This window comes from Haliotis asinina, chromosome 2, assembly GCF_037392515.1.
Source record: "Haliotis asinina isolate JCU_RB_2024 chromosome 2, JCU_Hal_asi_v2, whole genome shotgun sequence".
In the NCBI taxonomy this organism is placed as follows: domain Eukaryota; kingdom Metazoa; phylum Mollusca; class Gastropoda; order Lepetellida; family Haliotidae; genus Haliotis; species Haliotis asinina.
In genome coordinates, this window is record NC_090281.1 from 44,417,620 (window position 1) to 44,438,255 (window position 20,636).

Here is a 20,636-nt window from a genome sequence, read left to right on the forward strand (position 1 = left end):
ACTTACGACTATCTTAGTGCCAAGAGAGCTTCGAAAATCCTAGGCCCAGGACATTTTGTCATAAATGAAAGCTAATGTCTGGAGAATATTTAGAAAGTATGTGGAACGCTTGGCTGCTTTATTTGTAGAATCAAATATCGGGTTAAATTTGTGTTCAAAAGTCATCTAAGCAAAAAGTTATGGACATCAACCGTGTTCCCCTTCTTGCGGTTATGTTCCTTTGAGCGCATGGATGGGAATTCTTGGTAGAAAAGACGCATAGCTCAAGCAGACTCTGTCCCTAATGTTGCAAGGCTTTTGTCACGAAATAACAGGAGAAACCTTAGTAAATGTCCCCTATAAAATCCTTCATATCATATTCCGATGCCACTCAACCTATCGGATGGTGGAAACAACTAGCTTCCAGAGACTCATACCTTACACCTCGTGTTCTTCAAGGAGAACGCTGAAGAGGTTTTGGTTTTAGATAGGAGCAAGAAATCAAGCCGACGCGAAGGTTCAAATTAATGTCATTTGCGGCAATTTGGATGCTGCAAAGTATCTACATTCCTTTAGAAAAACCGAAACGTTTTCCCAATAGAACTGACTTGAAGTGACATTCAAGTACATAAGTGTTGATGGAATTGTGCTGCAGTATCTAAAGACAGTTGACCAATGACAAAGGTACTATAGACCAAACCACCACCACCCTAACATCCCTGCATGTACTCTGAAATCTTCTCTCTTTCAACCCCACCAGTTCATATATCATGTGACACATTGCACTCAATTTCACGCTCATCCTCTTTTTAGCCATGGCAACCCGTTTGTTTCCCTTTTGATTATTTCTTGTTTGTTGCTAAATGCTGTTACCACATTCATACAGACTGGACAAGACAATCCAGTGATCGGTATTGTTTCTCGCTGACTTGAGTGCTGGTGATTAGTTGACTATCCTGTCGCAGACTATCCTAATAAAAGTACTAGAATTTGTACCTTACCAAGAAAGTGTACTCCAAAACATAACATGTTATATTTGACCACCTTCTAACTGTCAGTGTGTATTCACATCTATTCCAACATCGAATACACAACCTTGAATATAACTAAATATCACTGTTTTGAAGAATGATATTTTATCACCCTCTACATTTATAACAGATACATTATGCAAAAATGAATGTTTTATTGCCTGAAATATTCAGGAAAGGTCAGATCTGGTTCCAAGAACCTGTTGTCCACACAAACAATGGTGATAGAATCCTCTTGACAAACAATACAAAGTCTCACAAGCAGCTATGGTCAACCAAGATGAAAATGTCTGACCTTTAAACATAATTTGTCGATGGTGTCACTGAGCATGTTTGAAGTGGTGCTCTACAAATTCAATTATGCACGTATATATATATAACATTTGGGTTCCTAAGCAGAGAAGGTTCTGAACAGAATCCAGGTACCCTGAGGACTTCAACAGTGGGTCCTGGGGACCCCTCACTCAATATCACAGTACATTCTCATAAACAATGTGAGCAATATACACAAAACTATATCATTAATGATCTGAATGTAAATGCTTTCTTCGATAAATGCCACTGTTTGCTGGCACAACATGAGTACCCAGATGGATATTGGTGTCACATACATGAGTTTGATGGTTGTTTAATATGACACTTGGCAAGATCGAGCTATTTGACAGTGGTCTGTAAACAATCGTACCAAAGAATCCAGCGATTGACAACATGCATCACCCAGCCTGAACACCCAATCTCACTAGTTACTTCTTACACGCACTGATTGCTGGAGACCAATTGTAACCTGGATCTTCATCGGTTGGGTAGATGACTATTCATCCCCGTCTAGATCAAACCTAATAATTACCACTTACCAAGTGTCTGACTTTGACAGAGACACAATGACAATTCAGAGTTCCTCTCATTCACATGCCTATATTACACTGTCGTCATCTTGATGTTGATGGATCAGGTTTGATCACAGCTTCATCCCACGGACCGTAGATGTTACTGAAAACAGATTCTATGTTCAAACAAAGTATGATATTAGACTGTCTTTCCATATTGACATTAAGCATTTTTTCTCACACAATATTAACCTAAAGTGTGCTTCTCACTATATATTAGGTCATCTCTTGTTTTCCCAGAATAACCGCATTTGAGGTTCTTGTTTTGGAGAGACAGTTTTTACTTTTCGTCCCCAAGACCGCTTCCCAGGTTTTACTTTTCGTTAGTAACAGCGCTTCCTACGGTTTACTTTTCCTTGTTTCTTATGAACATCAACATTCAAATGATACATGAGTATGTATTTGAAATCAATTGAAAAATATCGCTCAAGATTATACTCACAATACAAAGATTTTCCAAAGTGGAATTGGAACCGCAATTCACTCATCCATAGGCAGACACCACACAGCCACCGGGCCGACAAAGGTGGAGGGGTTATAATTATCTACTTATAGTTACTGTCATTAAATTGATTTTACACGTGAAGCAAGTTATTGTTATGTAGCTTCATTAAATAATCATCTACATTGTAATTACCCATCATTGACGGTATATATTATAGAGAATGCAAAACCATTGGGGTCAGGAAATCCCTCCCCCTCCGGTTTTACATTGTCTACCAAAACCTTGGAGGCGTGTTTTCTCCTATACTTATGGTTCATTTGGCAGTTAAATTACATTTTTATACAAGTGTAGGCTGGTGAGACAGTTGAGTCATACTTACTTTTCATACAACTGCAGGCTGGAAAGACAGTTCAGCTGTACTTACTTTTTATACAGATCTAGACTGGTGAGACAGTTGAGTCATACCCACTTTTCAAACAACTTTAGACTGGTGAGACAGTTGAGTCATACTTACTTTTCATACAACAGCAGGCTGGAAAGACAGTTCAACTGTACTTACTTTTTATACAGATCTAGACTGGTGAGACAGTTGAGTCATACCCACTGTAGACTGGTGAGACAGTTGAGTCATACTCACTTTTCATACAACTGTAGGCTGAGGAGACAGTTACGCTGTACTTACTTTTTATACAGCTGAAGTCTGGTGAGCCAGCAGGGGCAGATGAATGTGATGAACACATGGAACACAGCAAACAACACAGCACCTGCTGTTGTAATAGACAACAGCAACACGAAAGCCCCAGCTCCCAGGATGACAGTCAGTGGGACCTGGCTTTTGGGCGCATTAGTCTGAAACAGCAAATGTGTCACATAATGGGCCTTTTACTTTCTCATGCATGCCATAACAAAAAGTATTTTTGTTTACCTTGTTGAAAAATCTTTGGAAATACACAACAGATTATAATGCATCTTTAAAAGTTTTGTGGAGCTGGGTTTCCAGATGGCATGATTACAGCCATGATTTGACTACAAAACATTTCAAATCAACAGAATATGTTCCAGGTTTACTTTTAATCAAAGGAGGATGGAGTCTCAAGACTGTCAAAAGACTCTTGATAAAATAATTCTATGACACTTTAACTGTTTTCACATCCAAATATTTAAAGTGATTTGAGGAAAATTAGGTGCCAAAGATTCTGATGAAACATAAAGGTTCAGCTTGTTTTGTTTATTGTTTCACACCACACTCAGCAATATTCCAGCTACATACCAAAAGGTGCGGTGGGGTAACCTAGTAGATAGTTGTCTTGCTAAAGACCCGGGTTTGATTCCCCACATGGTTGCAATGTGTGAAGCCCATTTCTGGTGTCCCTCGTCATTATATTGCGGGAATATTTCCTAAAATGGCATAAAACTCAACTCACATAGTCACAAAGCAACAATTTGTAAATAACTGAGTCACAACCAGCAATCAAGGGGTCAACAGCATGAGCATCAATCTACGCAACTGGATGATATGTAAGTTTAAGACATGCTAAGGATTCTCTGGCTAAATGCATGCCTGTTTAATAACCACTTACCTTAGAGATGTGGAACAGTGAATAAGCATGGCGGACTGACAGAAACATAGAAACTGTTTCTGTATCTGCTGTCACAACTGTCTTAAGTCTGGGGATAATAGAACAGTTCAGTGGAACTGACAAACAAACACATACCTTCAGTTTCCGCCTCAGAACTGGCCACAATGCAAAGAGCTCAAAAGCGAACACAATGGTTGTGAAGGCATGCCAGGTGGTGTTCAGACGAGAAGCCAGGCACACAGACGCAAATGTCGCTGCACTTAGAGACAGTGTACCAGACACACTGAAACATCAACATGTTTCGTTCAGCAGAGTTTGCCAATTTTCACTGATTCTTATTATTTATGGAACTCATGATAACAATCTTTCACCATTACGAATTCCTTTTACAATACATCAGTTGATTTGTAAAAAGTACATTTAAACTGAATGGACTATTTGACAAACATAGTTTAGGACAATTGCCTGAAGTAAGTGGCTATATTTACACTAGTGAGTCTAAATCCTTGACGAGAAGTATATGATACCAACCAGATGGTAGTTTGAGCAGTGAATGTTGGAAAAGTAATTAGAAAATTACAGAATGCCCTGCAAACAATCAGAATTCAAGAATGAAAAACTAGATGTCCTTGTCCGGCACATCAACTCACCAATGCCTCACAAGGCAGGTTTAAGGGCACATTCAAAGTAAGTGAATGATTATAGGGATTTTGTTTTTGCATATAACCCTCACTTAGACCAACCAAATCTCCAGACAACAGTTTACTGAATCATCTATAACAACAATGCCCAGTGCCATTTGGTTGTCATTGCAACCAACTTAATAAGAATAACAGTCACCATAATAGTCTGTTGTACAGATCCTGAAACAAATATATCCAAGAAAGCCCATGCAAGTCTAGAAAATGTGGCAAGTCTAGGTTCCCTTAGCTTCTGAAAATGAAGCAGGTCGTAGGGCTCAATTTCATTATATTATTATTTTTTAACTATGAACTTTTTCCAGTAAAATATGTTCATTTCAGAGACTATTTATTAGTCTATCACTACAACTATTTGATTGCATTCTAAGCGGAAATCCCCAAAGAGATCATGCCGGTGGACTTCTCGTAACTTCCAACAATGCTTCATGCGGGTTTGTTTGTTTTGTGTGTTGTTTAACATGAGACTCAGCAATAGTCCAGCTATATAATGGTCTGTTAGTAACTGAGTCAGACAATCCAGTAACCAACCACAGGAGCAGCTATCCTCTCAAATGGGATATGATGACGTGTGAAGTGAGTCAGCGACCCTGACTATCTGATCCTGTTGGAGACCTCATACAACAAGCATGGGCTGCTGAAGGCCAATTCCAGCACAGATCTTTATGGGTAGACAAGTATGAGTAACTGAAGATAAATCTCTAACGGATCTGCATGAGTTGGAACCACTCCTGTACTCATTCCCTACATTCCCTCCTGTATAAGCCTGACACGTTAAGATAACTGGTCATGCTCAGTTTTGTGAATTCATTTACACCTACATGGCAGCACTTGCACCGTAGTCGTGGAACAGGACATTGGCCAGCAACATGATAGTTGTCATGGCGTATATCGTGTCCGTGCTGACTGTCTCCGTCAGTGACACTAAGATCGGTGACAGCCCAAAACTGAAGCCACAGAACAGAACAGCTGTCTTCAAATCATCTATCACTGGAAAAGAAAGGAACACACATGTATATTTTTTTCAGTTTTAATCATGATTATGATATCATTGCATTGAATTGCACATATATCTAATGCTAGTTACATCAACATATTTCAGTGGATGCTGTCTAAACTCTAACATATCTGACTGACGAAATAATCCGGTTTAGAGAGCGAGCTGGATTGTAGAGCTGCCATTGTTACCATCGACTAGAACCAGTTTTGTCACTTTCATACACAATGTGCATTGTTGCGTCACATGTTAGTCTCAATTACAGAACTCACTGACACGAAAAGTCAAACATTTGAGCTCATTCTCACTCATGACATGTACAAGAATACCCATACTGAACTAAGATTAAATTATCTTTGTTGATATGTAATTTCAACACAGGATTAATTTGTGACAGTGCACATTTGAACCGACTCCTCTCAACATGCCAAATGGGACAGCGCCTATTATTGTATAAACACATATTTGAACAGCTCATTTCATGCCGACATTCAATTGTAGAGTTCTTAAATGATGAATGTATCAGCCATGATCGGGACTGAGATTTTATGTTGAAGATGACAAGTTGCGAGATTGGACAGATGCCGGTTTTGACATTTTCAACTGTACATTGCATGAAATTCTATTATCATATTGTCGCATCTCATTCATCAAGACATACAACAGGGACATCTAGCCTTATCAATCACAAAAGGTTTGATTTTAACTGAACTGTGTGCATTTTTATGCAATGCATTCTGTTCTGACAGGCCGAGATGCAAGTATGTAGAACAATCAAGATCTCCACTACATTGAAGATGTCTTGCTCTTCATAATCTTCTAAAAACTTTTTTTTAGATCTTCTAGACCCTTGATCACAGCTGCTTTTTCTGCTCTATACACTATGTCTAGACTTAAACCGTGTTAACCAGCCACATGAATAAGAATTATAGCAACCCACAATTTGACACACCTCAAAATCAACTCAAAATTACCTCAGTGTCACCTTGCTAATTGTTAATACTCTCAACCTTCGAAGACTGCTGACTTCTTTTATGTTAGGGCATGCAAGGTCACTCAGTAAAATATGTGTGTAAACATACTGACAGGTGCTCAGCCATCCATATGTACAAGAAAAAAATGCATATAATTGAGGGTATTGTATGTGACAATGACAATCCAGTTACAGAAACTAGACTACCAGGTAAGTGAGTAATTTTACATCATTGAGTTCCTTTTAATTTTTGTTCGGAAGGAGAGTTTTCCAGGGGCTGATAAATGAGTCAAGACTGGACTACAAGGTAAGTGAGTAATTTCACATCATTGAGTTCCTTTTAAGGAATTTTTGTTCAGAAGGAGAGTTTTCCAGGGGCTGATAAATGAGACTGTATTCCAAAATACTGAATCTCTGAAAGGAATAGAATTTTTAAATAATGGTCAAGTAATGGTAGTCATATCAAATTAGATTTTGACCTCTTGAACTCTTCTTCTATTATTGGTGGGAACAAGTCGTTGAGGTTTTACAGATCCAATGGTTCCTGAGGACATAATGTTTACAGTACACATAGTAATACTGTTTTTTTTATCTTAGACATGCCTACAAAGACAATAAACTTACTTGTCCTCTTGGACTGAGACCGACTCTGTCCACCATCGATGACATCGTTCAGGAGGTATGCCATGACAGTCAACCCGGTGGACACAACAAAAAGACTCTCTGCTGACAACCATTTCTCATTCATGTACACAAACACCACCACAAACAAGCAGACACTGAAACAATCAGAGCCAGAGGCAAACATGTAAAACAGCCTCATTAACATAGAAATATTGAATAACTGAAGAACAATTATAGAGAGTTAGATAGAGAGTATATTCTAAGTGTGCCACAAGAGCACAAAGGTGCAGTTTAGGAGTACCAGTGAGAAGAAAGTGTCTCTCTTACAAATACAGTATTGTAGGTGAGTCTGTAAAGTTTATGTTGGCGCCATATCATCAAGATATACATTACCACAAACTATTTTACTGAAAATTGGGATTTAAAACATGTTAGAAGTTCTTAAAGGCACACTGCATTTCTAGAGTCTACACCTCATCATTTCTGTCTTATGGCATATGTTTTGACAGATATGTATATGAACAGTATTTATTTATCTAAAATATAATGAACATTAATGCTATGCTAAGAGAGACTGCTGCTTATGAAAGTATTTTAGTTGTACAACTGCATTTCAGCAAATTGTGTGAGAAAGTTAGGGTAAGTGTTGTTCATATTCAGAAATCAGAAATTTATCACTTATGTGAATCAATAATAATTAATTGATATTGGATGATAGGGGTTATATACTTTTTAGCAGTATATTCATGGAATTGAAACCAGTGATCAGAGAGTCTGAAAAGGGGACACCAAAGCATCTGGCCACAGCCACCAATGTATCCCCTGCAATTTGTGTCACAGTGGTTTATGCTACAAGTACCTGCTAAGATGCTGTGTAATCACTCCTGACTCATAAACCAGTGGTAGGTATTCATACTTCCGGGTGTACACTGGAAAAAAGGCGCAAACATTTGATCTTACGGATCCACAAAGATGTATGGTTTATTGAAAGATTGGACACATCAACCACATACACTTCTTTTTAGGCATCGGGGCACACATGAGTATTTCTAGGATTACAAAAGTTACTACTAAATTGAAACGACTTGCTGCTGTGGTGGGGTATGGAATCACAATGTTTGTCCTAGACACGAAAATTTAGGAGTCATCATGACTCTGTGCTGTCATGAGAGAGAGTCATGGACATGTTTTGGGGAGTCAACTTCAGTATGGAACTTTCATCAAGAAATAAACTGTGATTGTTTATTAACGATGATAAAAAACGAGGTAAAGCACAGATCAGGTATTCAATCCGCACTGAGCTGAGTGAGCAGGTAACAGGCAAACAATAGACTGAGTAGTTTTAAACAACAGCAAATTACAAGCTTTGAAAGTTTGATTATCTGAACTTAGGGACCAGTATCATTGCGTCAACATTGATACAAGCTTTTAAATTCACTACGTAATTCAGATAATTTGTGCATCAAATACACAGGTATTTCGAGTCAGGGCAAACACTGAAGTCCTCACATGGATGGCATCCTTAACCTGTTAGCTTGGTGACGGGTTTAACAAGGTCATGTGCACTAGGCATCAGACTTAATATAGTAAGTGCTTTAGGATGTGTAACAGCAACTGCGATCATCACTGACCATAGGGCCCTTTCGAGATCGATCGTTGAACCTCCACATATCACCAGTTAACAAGCAAATGTGAGGAGACGAAGTAAGAATAAACATTGCCGGGTTAATATGAAAAGCAAGAGTTGACCATTACAACTCATCAGACATGACTATTTCTTATGGTGCCTTTCTCATTTGAGTTTTTTCCTCAGCAACCAAACCACGCATTGACAAAACGTTTCATTCACGAGTCGGTCAAGTAAGACATTGACAACTGTTGTTAGAAGAAATACTAAAGCATACAATTCTTCTTTAATTCATCCAGGAAACTGGCGTCGACGTAGTTATCTGGTACACCTTGGTCTTCGTATAGGATCTTTCGCCACTTGGGTTTGGCGGCCATTTTGGCGATCACGTGATGTGGTGTACGAATGTTATAGATATGTTTAGTAATAACTTATATTTTTAGTATAAAGGCATGTTTATTGTTAGATATGATCTGAATATACTACAGAGACGTGTGTTTGTCAAAAAGTACATCGACAAATTACTCGTTTCTATGGGCATGACGTCAAAAGTTATGACAACAAATATGGCGGACGGCTGATGAATTTATGTGAATGTGTAAACATTTAAACACCCATCATAAGTTGCAGATGTCAGTAATTACGAACTGATAGTTATTGTTGATGGTTTGACAGATTAATAGTTTCACTGTCACACATAAATAACCAGTCATGCCGCCCAAGAAGAAGAAGAGCGGAAAAAAGAAGGGGAAAAAGAGTGGAAAGAAGTCTGGACGTGGATCTCCAGCCAAAGTTTCCACCGAACAGCTCAACGAATTGTCCAAAGAATTTTTCCTGATACAAATCAGAGATCTTGAGAATAGACTTGTCAGGTTTGTGACTGTTTTCATATCATCACTACTTTTGTCATTTTTAGAATTTTGTAAATAAATTAGCAAAGTGGTGATGCTGTGTCAGACTCAAAATATTGTCTGAATTTGCGATTAATATCAAACATTTATTAAAAAGATTATACAAAAATCATTAAGAGGACTTTTACATGAACCATCTTTAACTAGCAGTTGCAGAAGCTACAATCCCATTTTGGTAATACTCATCCTGAATGGGTTGTTGTTAACTGAACAGATATGTATCGTCAAGTCACACAAGTTCGACTGACATGTAACTTTGATCACCATTCGTTGGTTTCACATTAATTTCAGACTCCCTGCACAGAGCGTGTAAAAATATCTACTGGTCAAGTTTCGCTTTGGTCGTACGTTTACCGATGGTGTAAACACATTCCAAAGAAAACGAAAAATCAAACCAAATACATAGTTTTATGTCCATTACAACTTATTTTTATACCTGTATGTGCAAAAGACCAGGAGTAGTGAAATAAATAGCTTGATTTATGTCAATAAGTTCTTGTATAAACACATCTCACCACCACCGTTCTTCCCGCGCATCCCCTTCACACACATTTCCGATGCAGCTGCAACCAAAATAGGACATCAATACCAGAAAAGCATATGTAAATTTATATATTTAGTCAGCTATGAACACTTGTCACTTGTAAATAATTATTATGTAATCATTTTGTTTTGAGTGTATTTACACTATCGGTAAGCATACGACCAAACCGGAACTTGACCAGTAAATATTTTTACTTGCTCTGCGCATGCGCACAGCGAGTCTGAAATTACTGTGAAACCAACGAATGGTAATTCTTGTGATGTTTAATGATAACTTACAGTATCTGCAGCTTTAGTCAGTATTGGATGGACTCAGGCTTGTTGACTTGGTTGACACGTCATCAGTTCCCAGCTGCCTTGATAGATGCTCTTGCTGTTGATCACTGGATTGTCCAACCACCGTCATATTGCAGGAATATTGCTGAGTGTGTTGTAAAACTAAATTCACTCACTCACTCATACACTCACTTGTTTTGACTTGAAAATCCTATGTGCCAAGTTACCAAATATAAGTAGGAGCACTTATTCAGCACTATTTTTAACAATACATCAGTAATGTAACTTAATCAGCTCAAATGAAATGAAAACTGTATTAACTTCAGATGTTAAGTGATGGCACATCTGTCTCCTGCTTGTTGATGTTCTAATTGACACATGACCAGACATGTGATATCCATGTCAAAATTTTTAACTTTTGAAGCAAGTAAAGGCCATTTCTTATAGAAAACTTTTTGAGAGCTTCCGTCAATATGTACTGAATGAGGTTCGAGCTAATGATTCACTGATAATTACACCCTGGGAAGAATGTCCCCACCATACATGTCAGCTATGAACACATTTACGTTTCTGCAAGCCAGTTCGTGGTGTTTGCCAACATTCTGAGTTTTGGTGTCCCTGTCACCATGAGCCCGAAGAATAACTCCTGGCATAATATTCGTAAATAAGCTGAATATTTGTGACTTGTTATAGTTTTTGAAAGCATTAAAACATAAAGTGAACGTTTCATGGACATAAACACCATTACTGACTGATGTAACTCTGAATTTGACACAAGAGATTGACCCTACAAGTCATCCTGTTTATGCGACAGTCCAGTCAATCATATGATCGAACTTGTGTGGCATAGATTTCTGGGTCAGATGTGTTGACAGTGAGAGGAAGGCCATGCCGTGATTGTGAAAATCAGATCATATTAATATTACTTTGAAAATTCCGCAACAGTTCTTAAGTGATTGAACTTCCTTGACAAAAGGATACCCTAGCCAAAATACATTCTGCACCATTGTAACTGTCATACTACTGTATGAGATGCATTTATTTGTGTTATGTTAAAGAAGTAAGCCTACACAAGGACAAAATTATTTTGTGATGCAATCCTGAGATGCACAGGAACCTGTTTTAGTTTATGGTTTAGGAATATTGTCTTGTCTATCGTTTCATTCAGGGTATAGGTATGTTTATGTATTTGACTTTGTTGGTATATTTATGTATACAGAAACACACCTCAGGCACATATTTGTAGTACCCATGCAGACAAGACCCAAGACATGCTGTAACAATGTTATGCAAATACGTGAACTGTAACATTTTAAATAAATACTTTATGGACATTGAAGATTGGTATTCAGTGTTTTTAAAGCAGAACCAGCTGTCTCCATCTTTCTTACCAAATAACAATCCACATTTCCATAGAGATATCGTCTATTTGAGTATTTTGACTGTAGAAGTAATGAAAACTGACAAAAACTGCTAAATGTGCCAGATTCAACTGAAACCTGACACTTCACACAAAATCTTTTGTAGTATAATATTTTTAGTTGTTATTAATGTACTTCACCAGGGATACAAGTTCATCTGAAACATTCATTAGCTATTCTAAGATGCTTCGGTGAAAGATCAAAGGTGCCGACAATACTTTATAAGACGATAATGTGCACTTTTTGCATTACGTCACAATGTGTTGACGTCACTGCATCATTCCAATTGAACATTTTTGCAATACATCACAATGTAACCAATGTCACGATGGATGTCAGTTGCCATCACCTCATATAGCCTCCCACAGTAAACTGCTTCGTCGCATCCCATTTCTTGGTTTGCAGTTGCATCACACAGCTAACATCACTGGTGGAAACATTACGTTATGTTTTCCGAAGGATAAAATGTCTCATAGTCCGACTCAAAATCTTACAGAGACAGGATAATGTTTGCAATATTTACATTCCCACAATGCAATTGTGGAATGTCGCATGACTAGTCAGCTTCAGCTGAATGTACTGATCTAAACTTTAGTTGGTAGTAGAAATTAGACAGTCATATTGCCATGTATGGTTTAAGAGAATCACAAGTGTAATTGAAATGATCTAAAGAAGATATTAAACCCAAACATAAACCTTTACCAAACTGTTCATCATTTATAGGGGGCTGACAAGTCAAAAAGAACAGCGCGTCAGTTAGCCCTGTGCGAGGATTCTTAATTTAGGTCAGAGACACTGTCATTTGTTCTCTGCCATAGATTAATCGAAATTAGCTTAGAAATTATTCAATATGGCATCTTAGAAAAGAAATACAGTTCATTCTACCACCATGAATAGTGTAATAAAGCACACTTTCGCCCCGAGCTATTATATCATTAAAGCAATCGGATGCAAGCGTCCTCGTTCTTTAACTATAATAATTCATTGCGAAAGTGTGCTCTATTACACCATACATGGTGGTAGAACGAACTGTATTTCTTAAGTACAGTGAAATCTTTGAACACCGCCTGAAAGGCCTAAAATTCAGCTTTTTTCCAGATGTTTAGGACAGACTGAGCTTTAGACTGATTGGCTTAAGTGGGTAAACTTGTGCCACTTGTGTCGCTGTATTGACTGACATGTATAATTCATAGTTGGGATTGGTCACTAGTGGCTCTAAGTAAACTGGATAGGAAATGAACACATTAAATATTCATGATCTACTTGAGATTCATTTTGATTTCGTAACAAACACGTCTTGCCCCTCAACTGAAAACCTTTTTATTAAGACTTTCTTTTATGCCATTTGTGTAAATTTGTTTCATTTTTCTACAAGTAACTGGTCATTATTATTTCTTAAAAGCAGAACTGTACCAATCAGCTTTATATAAATCTAAGCATGAGTATGTCCGTGACCCAAGATTTATTCTTTTCTTATATATTTTGTTAATGTTTGGTAAATATTCATGTTCAAGTATTATCAAAATTCATACTGAAAACCAGTATTTAACTCATTTTAGACATTTCAGCTGTTAAAAGTTCCAGACTTGCATTCACAAAGTCTTTTTCTTATTTATAGAAAACATAATATTACTTTCAAACTGACTTGAAAAGCTTACCCTTATCCCCTCTGATCATTATAATATGTTTCAAGGTTGCTATCATCTGAAATTACATTACTACTTGAACTTTCGCAACCTGGTAAACAATGCTCTGATTGGTCAAGTTGAAGGTCATTCTGACATGACCATCATGCTGTCATTTGGAATGCCACATTATAATATGTTTGAGGTTACATGATTCAAAACTACATAACTACTTTCACTTTACAGATCTGGTAAGCCATGATTTGAAAAGTCAAATATAAGATCATTCTGTCATAACACATAATGGTTTGTTAGATGTGCATTTAGGAGCAGCAAGAAACCGAAATAGTCAATAGTTTGATGGGTCCCTGCTCCAATGTTCCTGATTTGCATCAATCACTTTTTGTAGATACCACATACTAATAGGTTTAGAACGGTCTTCTTGCAGGTATCAGAAAAAGTGTGATGAGCTTGAAGTTGGAAATGCACAGTTCCATGACAAGTTTGACCAGATGGACACAGATAAGAGGGAGATCGTGTCCTTCTGGAAACAGCAAGTGGAGAAAAAGTGTAAGCATCTAGGATTGTTAACCAGCTGTAAAACTTGAACAATATAAACAATGCATAAGGGGCCTTAACAAATTATTCATTACATGTCCGCCAAATTGTAATTGTTAATGTAAAGGTTGAAGAATTTTACTTTCTTGGTTGTTTTGGGGTTTTTTTCATAAGCTTTACTTTCACCTTAACCTGGTTTTTAGCTGATGAGCTGGCAGACTTGAATGACCGTTTCATCGGCTTGCAACAGGCCAAAGATGCTGAGAAGGAAACGTATGAGAATCAGTTGCAGTCCTTGAGAAATGAATACCAGGAGATGAAGGATCAGCTGACATCAGAGAACATGATCTTAGGTGAGGGATAAATTGTTTTGTCTATCCATGGCATAAATATCAAGTTCATTGTTAAAAGATTCATGCACAAAGAAATGTCATCATTTTCTAGTGACGTGCAGACAATGACATTGCTGTATCATGTCATGCTGATCTAATTTTGTCAGGCATTGTCATCTTCAGTTACTTTTGTAATTATATAAGTCCATACTTTTCCCCTCGCCATTGTAGTAACATGGGTGGCCCAGCTGTCCAATGCATCAATATTCAATGTGCAGGGGTTGTGGGGTAGCTTAATTGTTAAAGCATTTACTTGCCATGCCAAACACTTGGATTTGATTTCCCAAATGGGAACAATGTGTGAAGCCCATTCCTTCCTGTCCCCCATCATGATATTGCTGAAATATTGCTGAACTATTGCTAAAGGTGGCATAAAACCATACTCACTCACTTTGCAGGGTTGCCCTCCTTAGGAACACTGAATCCTGTGATCACTGGTTTGAATCTCGGTTCACACTGATTATGTTTTTTGACTTGTCACAGCCATACCCTTGCTTCTTGGTTTTATCAAAGGTGTAAATGTGCCAAACCAGTTTTGCTTCAGACATTCTACTGACAACCTTCTGACATGCCATGACATAAGCAAGACCTTCAAAGCAGCATTGAACCTAACTCTCTTTCTCTCCCTGTTTAAGGTGGCAAGCTGGCCTCTCTAGAGGAATTCAAGGTACAGAAGGAGGACTTGATGGCCAAGTTTGCCATGATGGAGGAAGAGCTGGCCAAGAAGGATCAAGATCACAAAGAGGCCATCTATGCCTTGGAGAAGAAAGCTGTCATCGATAAAGACAGGTCAGTGACGATAGTACAGTTGTACCTGGGGCATGGATAGCCCTGTCATCCAGGGTGCAGTACAGAGCTGCATCACTGAGAGTTCTTGGTATCTACGATTAGGTTTTGATTCCCTTATTTTAGTCTTGATTATGTTTGTGGTTTGTTAGCTTTAAACTAACTCCCATAGGTTTTTTCACATGGTTCCAGAGCTGTATGGCTTCAGACTTTCTAGTACCAAACTGAATATATACGTTTTGACTGAAATAGTGTCATGATGTGCAAGACTGTTTTAAATGGTTAAATGTAAAAACTCTTTAAACATAATATAGGAACGGGTTTGTTTTTATGCCATTTACTGTGGGTATCCGAGTAACTAAATCATTGGCTCATCACCTGAAAACCTGGCCCCAGCTTCCTCAGGATATTGATGTAGTGTTACATAATATATAATATAACACCATACTCCCTCACATACACAAACCACTGTTACTGTATTATTTGTAGAAAACATAGTGTTAATGCATTAACACTAAGAACTTTGAGAACTCAAGTGTGAAAATGCCTTGACAACAGGCTTGGTGGGAGATTTCCTGATAAATCAGTTCAGCATGCATTGGAACAGAAGAAACAAATATTACCCAGTTCACTTTAACCTGAATCTTTTGAATACTTCAATCTTAAACATGTCAATCTCAAAAAAATGTTAAATACTTTCAATGGAAACCAGCCTAACTACCCACTGTTCATAGCAGACCCTTTTCACATGATAATGTGTATGCTGCCATCATTTCTTTTCCTGGGCTGGGAGACACATTGCATGTTCATGTCTCTAAAATGACCTTGATGGATTTGGAGGTTATATTTTGCAATGCATTGATGGAAAAAATCAAGACCATCTGCTTGTCTGCATTGTAATAACACATTGCAGTACTGACAAAATGACATATTTAACATTTACAGTTCTGACATAAGGTAGTGGGCTTTTCCTAATTTCCATCCCTCCAAATACACAAATACAAATGCTGTGGGTAAAAATTGTGTATTTTGTTGCTTCCTAAATTCAACAGGTTAAAGAAAGAGATGATCCTGAGAGTGAATCAAGTTGCTGCAGAGTTTAGGAAAGTTTCCAACAAGCAAATGGCCGAGACAACCAAAAGGACAATACGTGAAAATGTGTCAATCAATGCCCAGTTGGCAAAAATGTCCGACAAAACCATGGAACTGATTCAGGAGAATGATGAACTTCGTCAGCGGGAGAAGAAACAGAAACAGCAGATTGATCTGCTGGAGACAAATGAGAAGGAATTACTCAAGAAAAATCATAGTGGTCAAAAGGTACATGGTTTGATCTTTTGCTAGGAAAACCTCAACAAGTAATTTACTAGTTGACCTTTTGGGGGGGTTTTGGTGGTTTGATTTGTTCTTACCATACTTATGATGACTGTGGTAAAAAAGATACTGCTCTCATGAGGCACATGAATGCGGCCATTTTGCAAACTTTATGACTGCACAGACAGATTTGTCTAATGAAAGGATCATAAGTCTTTTCTGATTACTTCACATCAAACTGTATCCATTTTTCAACAGAAACTCATTTAACAATGTTTTCTTCTGCTGTTAAAGTTTCTAATATAAAACAATTCTCTCTTTGGCCTCTTATTGTTTTGCAAAGTCATGAGAAGAGTTTTGCTAACCAACAAATAGGCAGATCTAAAGTTCTTTAATCAATATTAGCATCAGCATCCTACAAGAGTTGTGGCTGAAACAATTTCTTCTCAGAGACTGAAATCTTTATTCATATGCTTCTGATATGCTTCTCCAACTGTCAACAACATGGGATAAGTTTAGGTGGCCAAAATATGTTTGGCACAAACTGTCCTTGTATCAAAAGATACCAGCACCCACCTATACCATAGTAGTAGGATGAAACACTACTCAGACCACATCAGACACAGCTTTTTTAACTGTAAATTACCAAAATATTTTATCACAGATTGTTAAGTTGTTCTTGCGATGTTAAAAAATGTTATTTCAGGAGGAATATAGAGACATATATGTGAATTACTCCATCTCAAAGAGAGCCTTTGTTTGTGTTCAGATGATCAAGATGTTCACAGAGAAGTGTCGGAACCAGGAAGCCATGATAGCAGAGTACGAGCTGAGGGAGGAGGAGTATAGAGAGCGGGATGCTGAATCAGATCTCCTCCGCCAGCAGGTGGAGTCAACTCGTGAAGAGAACCAGCAGCTGTATAGTGAGAAAGACCAGCAAGAAGAGCAGTTACGAGATGTCACAAGTCACCTGGAAAAGGAGAGAAAGGACAAGGCCAAGATTGACCGAGTTCTGGCGGACACTGCTTACGCTCTCAAGATGGCTCTCAGGGTATGTTGTAATATTGTGTTCAGACTCACAAGATGGCTGTCAGGGTATGTTGTAACATTGTGTTAAGACTCTCAAGATGGCTCTCAGAGTATGTTATAATATTGTGTTCAGTCTCTCAGATGTGTTTACAGATTTGTAGATGGGCATGTACAGCCTCTACACATTAGAGGCTTGATTGGCACTTGAGAAGATGCTGTTTAATGAACATAAAGAATTTTCTGGATTTCATCTTCTTATATTCTTGTAAATATGAATTACTGTATTAGTGATTTCACAATAGTAATCTTGAATCCTATTTTATCAACCATCTAGAAAACTAGTGCAGAGGAGGATGAAGATGAGGAAGATGCTTTGAACGAGATGGAGAGCCGAGACCGCATGCTGGAGCAGCTGCTCATCCTCCTCAACAGTGCTGCCGCAGTGGGCGTCGGCCCACCCCCTGGGGAGCTGGGCAAGCAGTTCGAGGAGATGGAGAGGAGTGCCAGTAAAATACCAGGCAGTGGCAAGGGTATTAGGAGAGGGTAAGTTCTGGGAAATAGCGACAGAATAACACAGCAATACAGTTGTTGCTCTCAATACAAACCCGTGATTATGCTGGTCATAATTAGCCTCTAGCAACCCATGTTTGTCAGAAGAGACAACTAATGGGATTTGGTGGTCAGACTCACTGATTTTGTTGATACATGTTATCATATTGCGTAAATCAGTGCTCATGCTGTTGATCACTAGATTGTGTGGTCCACACTTGACCACTGTCATATAGCTGGAATATTGTGAGCAGCATTAGACAACAAACAAACAAGAAGCAAACTCTTAATGTAATACATCAATTTACGTACACTTTAACTTCGTTGGACATGAGATTCATTACATCATAATTTTAGAACCAGGTTATGGAGATTCTCCAGTGTTCCTGATTGTCTGTAAACAGTAGAATCTTCACAGTGTCCTTTAGTATACATGTTACTCCACTACAACATGTTGTTGCTAATATATCGCTTTTATTTTCGTTACTATAAACAGATAAAATATATTGAAGCTATATTTCTCTGTGATGCGTATGTTTCCTTTTGGATAAGGAAATATGAGCTTGTATTGTTGGTCTGTTTTTCTTCCAACAAAAGGCACTGAATATGCCACATTCCAGTCATCAATTGTGAATCATTTCCTCTACATCTTTGTGAAATCTACAAGAATGTTTATATTTCATTACAGGCAATTACCGTTGTCCCCAATCTCAAACAGTGGTGGTACACTGCCTCACTACAACCTGGGTGACCTCGGCCTCATCCCCCGTCCCAAGCAGCTGATCCCCACCAACCTGGACAAGATGAGGGTACTGTCGGCCACCACCAGACTCGGCACTCTCAGGAAGGTCCTCACCCGCTCTGTGGGCATCCAAACAGTCAGCGCCCCAAAGGTGAGAACAGGAACCTAGACAATATTGGAACAATCTAAAATTTTGATGTTGGGCATGAACAAATATCTCATAATAGAAACATCTGAACATCCCAATGAATAACTGAGTCTTGACCAGACAATCCAGTGATTACCATCAATCTACCCAATTGGCACATGATATGTATGTGTCAACCAAGTTGATCCTGACCACCCAAATGTGTAAGTCACGTCTCACAGAGGTTGCTGAAAACTAATTCTAACATTGTCTTTCATGTTTCTGTATAAATGTGTTGGTAATGGTTAAAACTGCTTTTCCAGGCCATGTTTTATGCTGACCAACTGCTCACTCGGGTACCAGTGTCCACTCAACATGTCGTCATGCAAGAGCTTCATTCATTGGATAAACCCAAAACACCAATCACTCTTGGACCAATCGCAACATCCAAGAGACTTTCCAGTAAAGTATACTAAAGCTGTGTTTCTGACACTGACCACATTGCATGCCTTGCCAGTCAATGAAATATACATCATGCAGCTTAATGAAAACACAGTCTTCACCTCTGATTTTGACATGCATTTCACAGAATCGTGTCTGTCACATATCACATTCACTTTCTACTTTAATGTCCAATTGTCCAGTAGTTCTAATGAGATGAAATTAAGTGAATTAAATGTTCTGGTTACATGATTTTGTTAATTATATTAATGGTTCCTATGTACTATGTTGTTTGAATTAATTGAATCAAAAATCAAGTTAGTTTTATGTGATTTAGTCAGGTAAATTCTTGGTACAGGTTATAATATCTGTTCATATGACATTCTAATTTGAAGCTGAAATCATGAACTTAAGGCCTTCAAAATTTTATATTTCCATTTCATGCATCTAAATATAATTCCATCCACTTTATTGGCAGATATATTTATGTACATAACAAGCATATGAATCTTATTTGTTTAAAGAATTCACATATGTGTACATTTGTTCACTTGATTTAAGTAATGAAAGTAAATATTGATCATCGTATAAATTTATGACCAAGGTGAGATTTAAACTTGGATAGATTTTGTTAATGGTAAATTCATGTTTAATACTGTTGTGTGTATATGTAAATTCTACTGATTGTGTGATACTGAAAGATATATTAAGATATATTAATGCACAGGGTTTTTTCTTTCTTTTTTGAGGAATAAACAACCTGGATCTTAGTCACAGCATCTTTCTTATCTTTTCACCATTTTGAATGTCATGCATCATGTCACGTCATTTCATGCATCGTGTCACATGCCATGTCATACATCATGTCATGTCATGTCAAGCATCATGTCACACGTCACAGCATGTGTCATGTCAAACATCATGTCACACATCACGTCACATATCATGGCATGCATTATGTCAAAGCTCATATCACATATGATATGCATCATATCACACATAATATCATGGATCCTGTCACCCAGCATGTCATGCATCACATGATGGATTATGTCACATGTCATATCACCCATCATTTCAC

General features: G+C 37.9%; 2 protein-coding genes across 2 annotated transcripts; one reads left to right on the forward strand and one right to left on the reverse strand.

Annotated features, from left to right (window-relative positions):
• Nucleotides 1–1,145: 1,145 nt before the first annotated feature.
• Nucleotides 1,146–9,237, reverse strand: LOC137272561 (phosphatidylinositol N-acetylglucosaminyltransferase subunit C-like). The gene is made up of 7 exons (XM_067804951.1): nt 9,119–9,237; nt 8,074–8,143; nt 7,215–7,369; nt 5,442–5,610; nt 4,058–4,205; nt 3,025–3,191; nt 1,146–2,000 (listed from the first exon to the last, which is right to left on the reverse strand). The coding sequence occupies exons 1-7, from the start codon at nt 9,216–9,218 to the stop codon at nt 1,940–1,942; spliced, it is 870 nt and encodes a 289-aa protein (XP_067661052.1). The 5' UTR covers nt 9,219–9,237; the 3' UTR covers nt 1,146–1,939.
• Nucleotides 9,238–9,385: 148 nt separating this feature from the next.
• Nucleotides 9,386–20,325, forward strand: LOC137273766 (cilia- and flagella-associated protein 157-like). The gene is made up of 9 exons (XM_067806610.1): nt 9,386–9,713; nt 14,066–14,187; nt 14,379–14,528; nt 15,203–15,356; nt 16,406–16,673; nt 17,437–17,718; nt 18,031–18,239; nt 18,934–19,138; nt 19,438–20,325. The coding sequence occupies exons 1-9, from the start codon at nt 9,553–9,555 to the stop codon at nt 19,588–19,590; spliced, it is 1,704 nt and encodes a 567-aa protein (XP_067662711.1). The 5' UTR covers nt 9,386–9,552; the 3' UTR covers nt 19,591–20,325.
• Nucleotides 20,326–20,636: the final 311 nt, after the last annotated feature.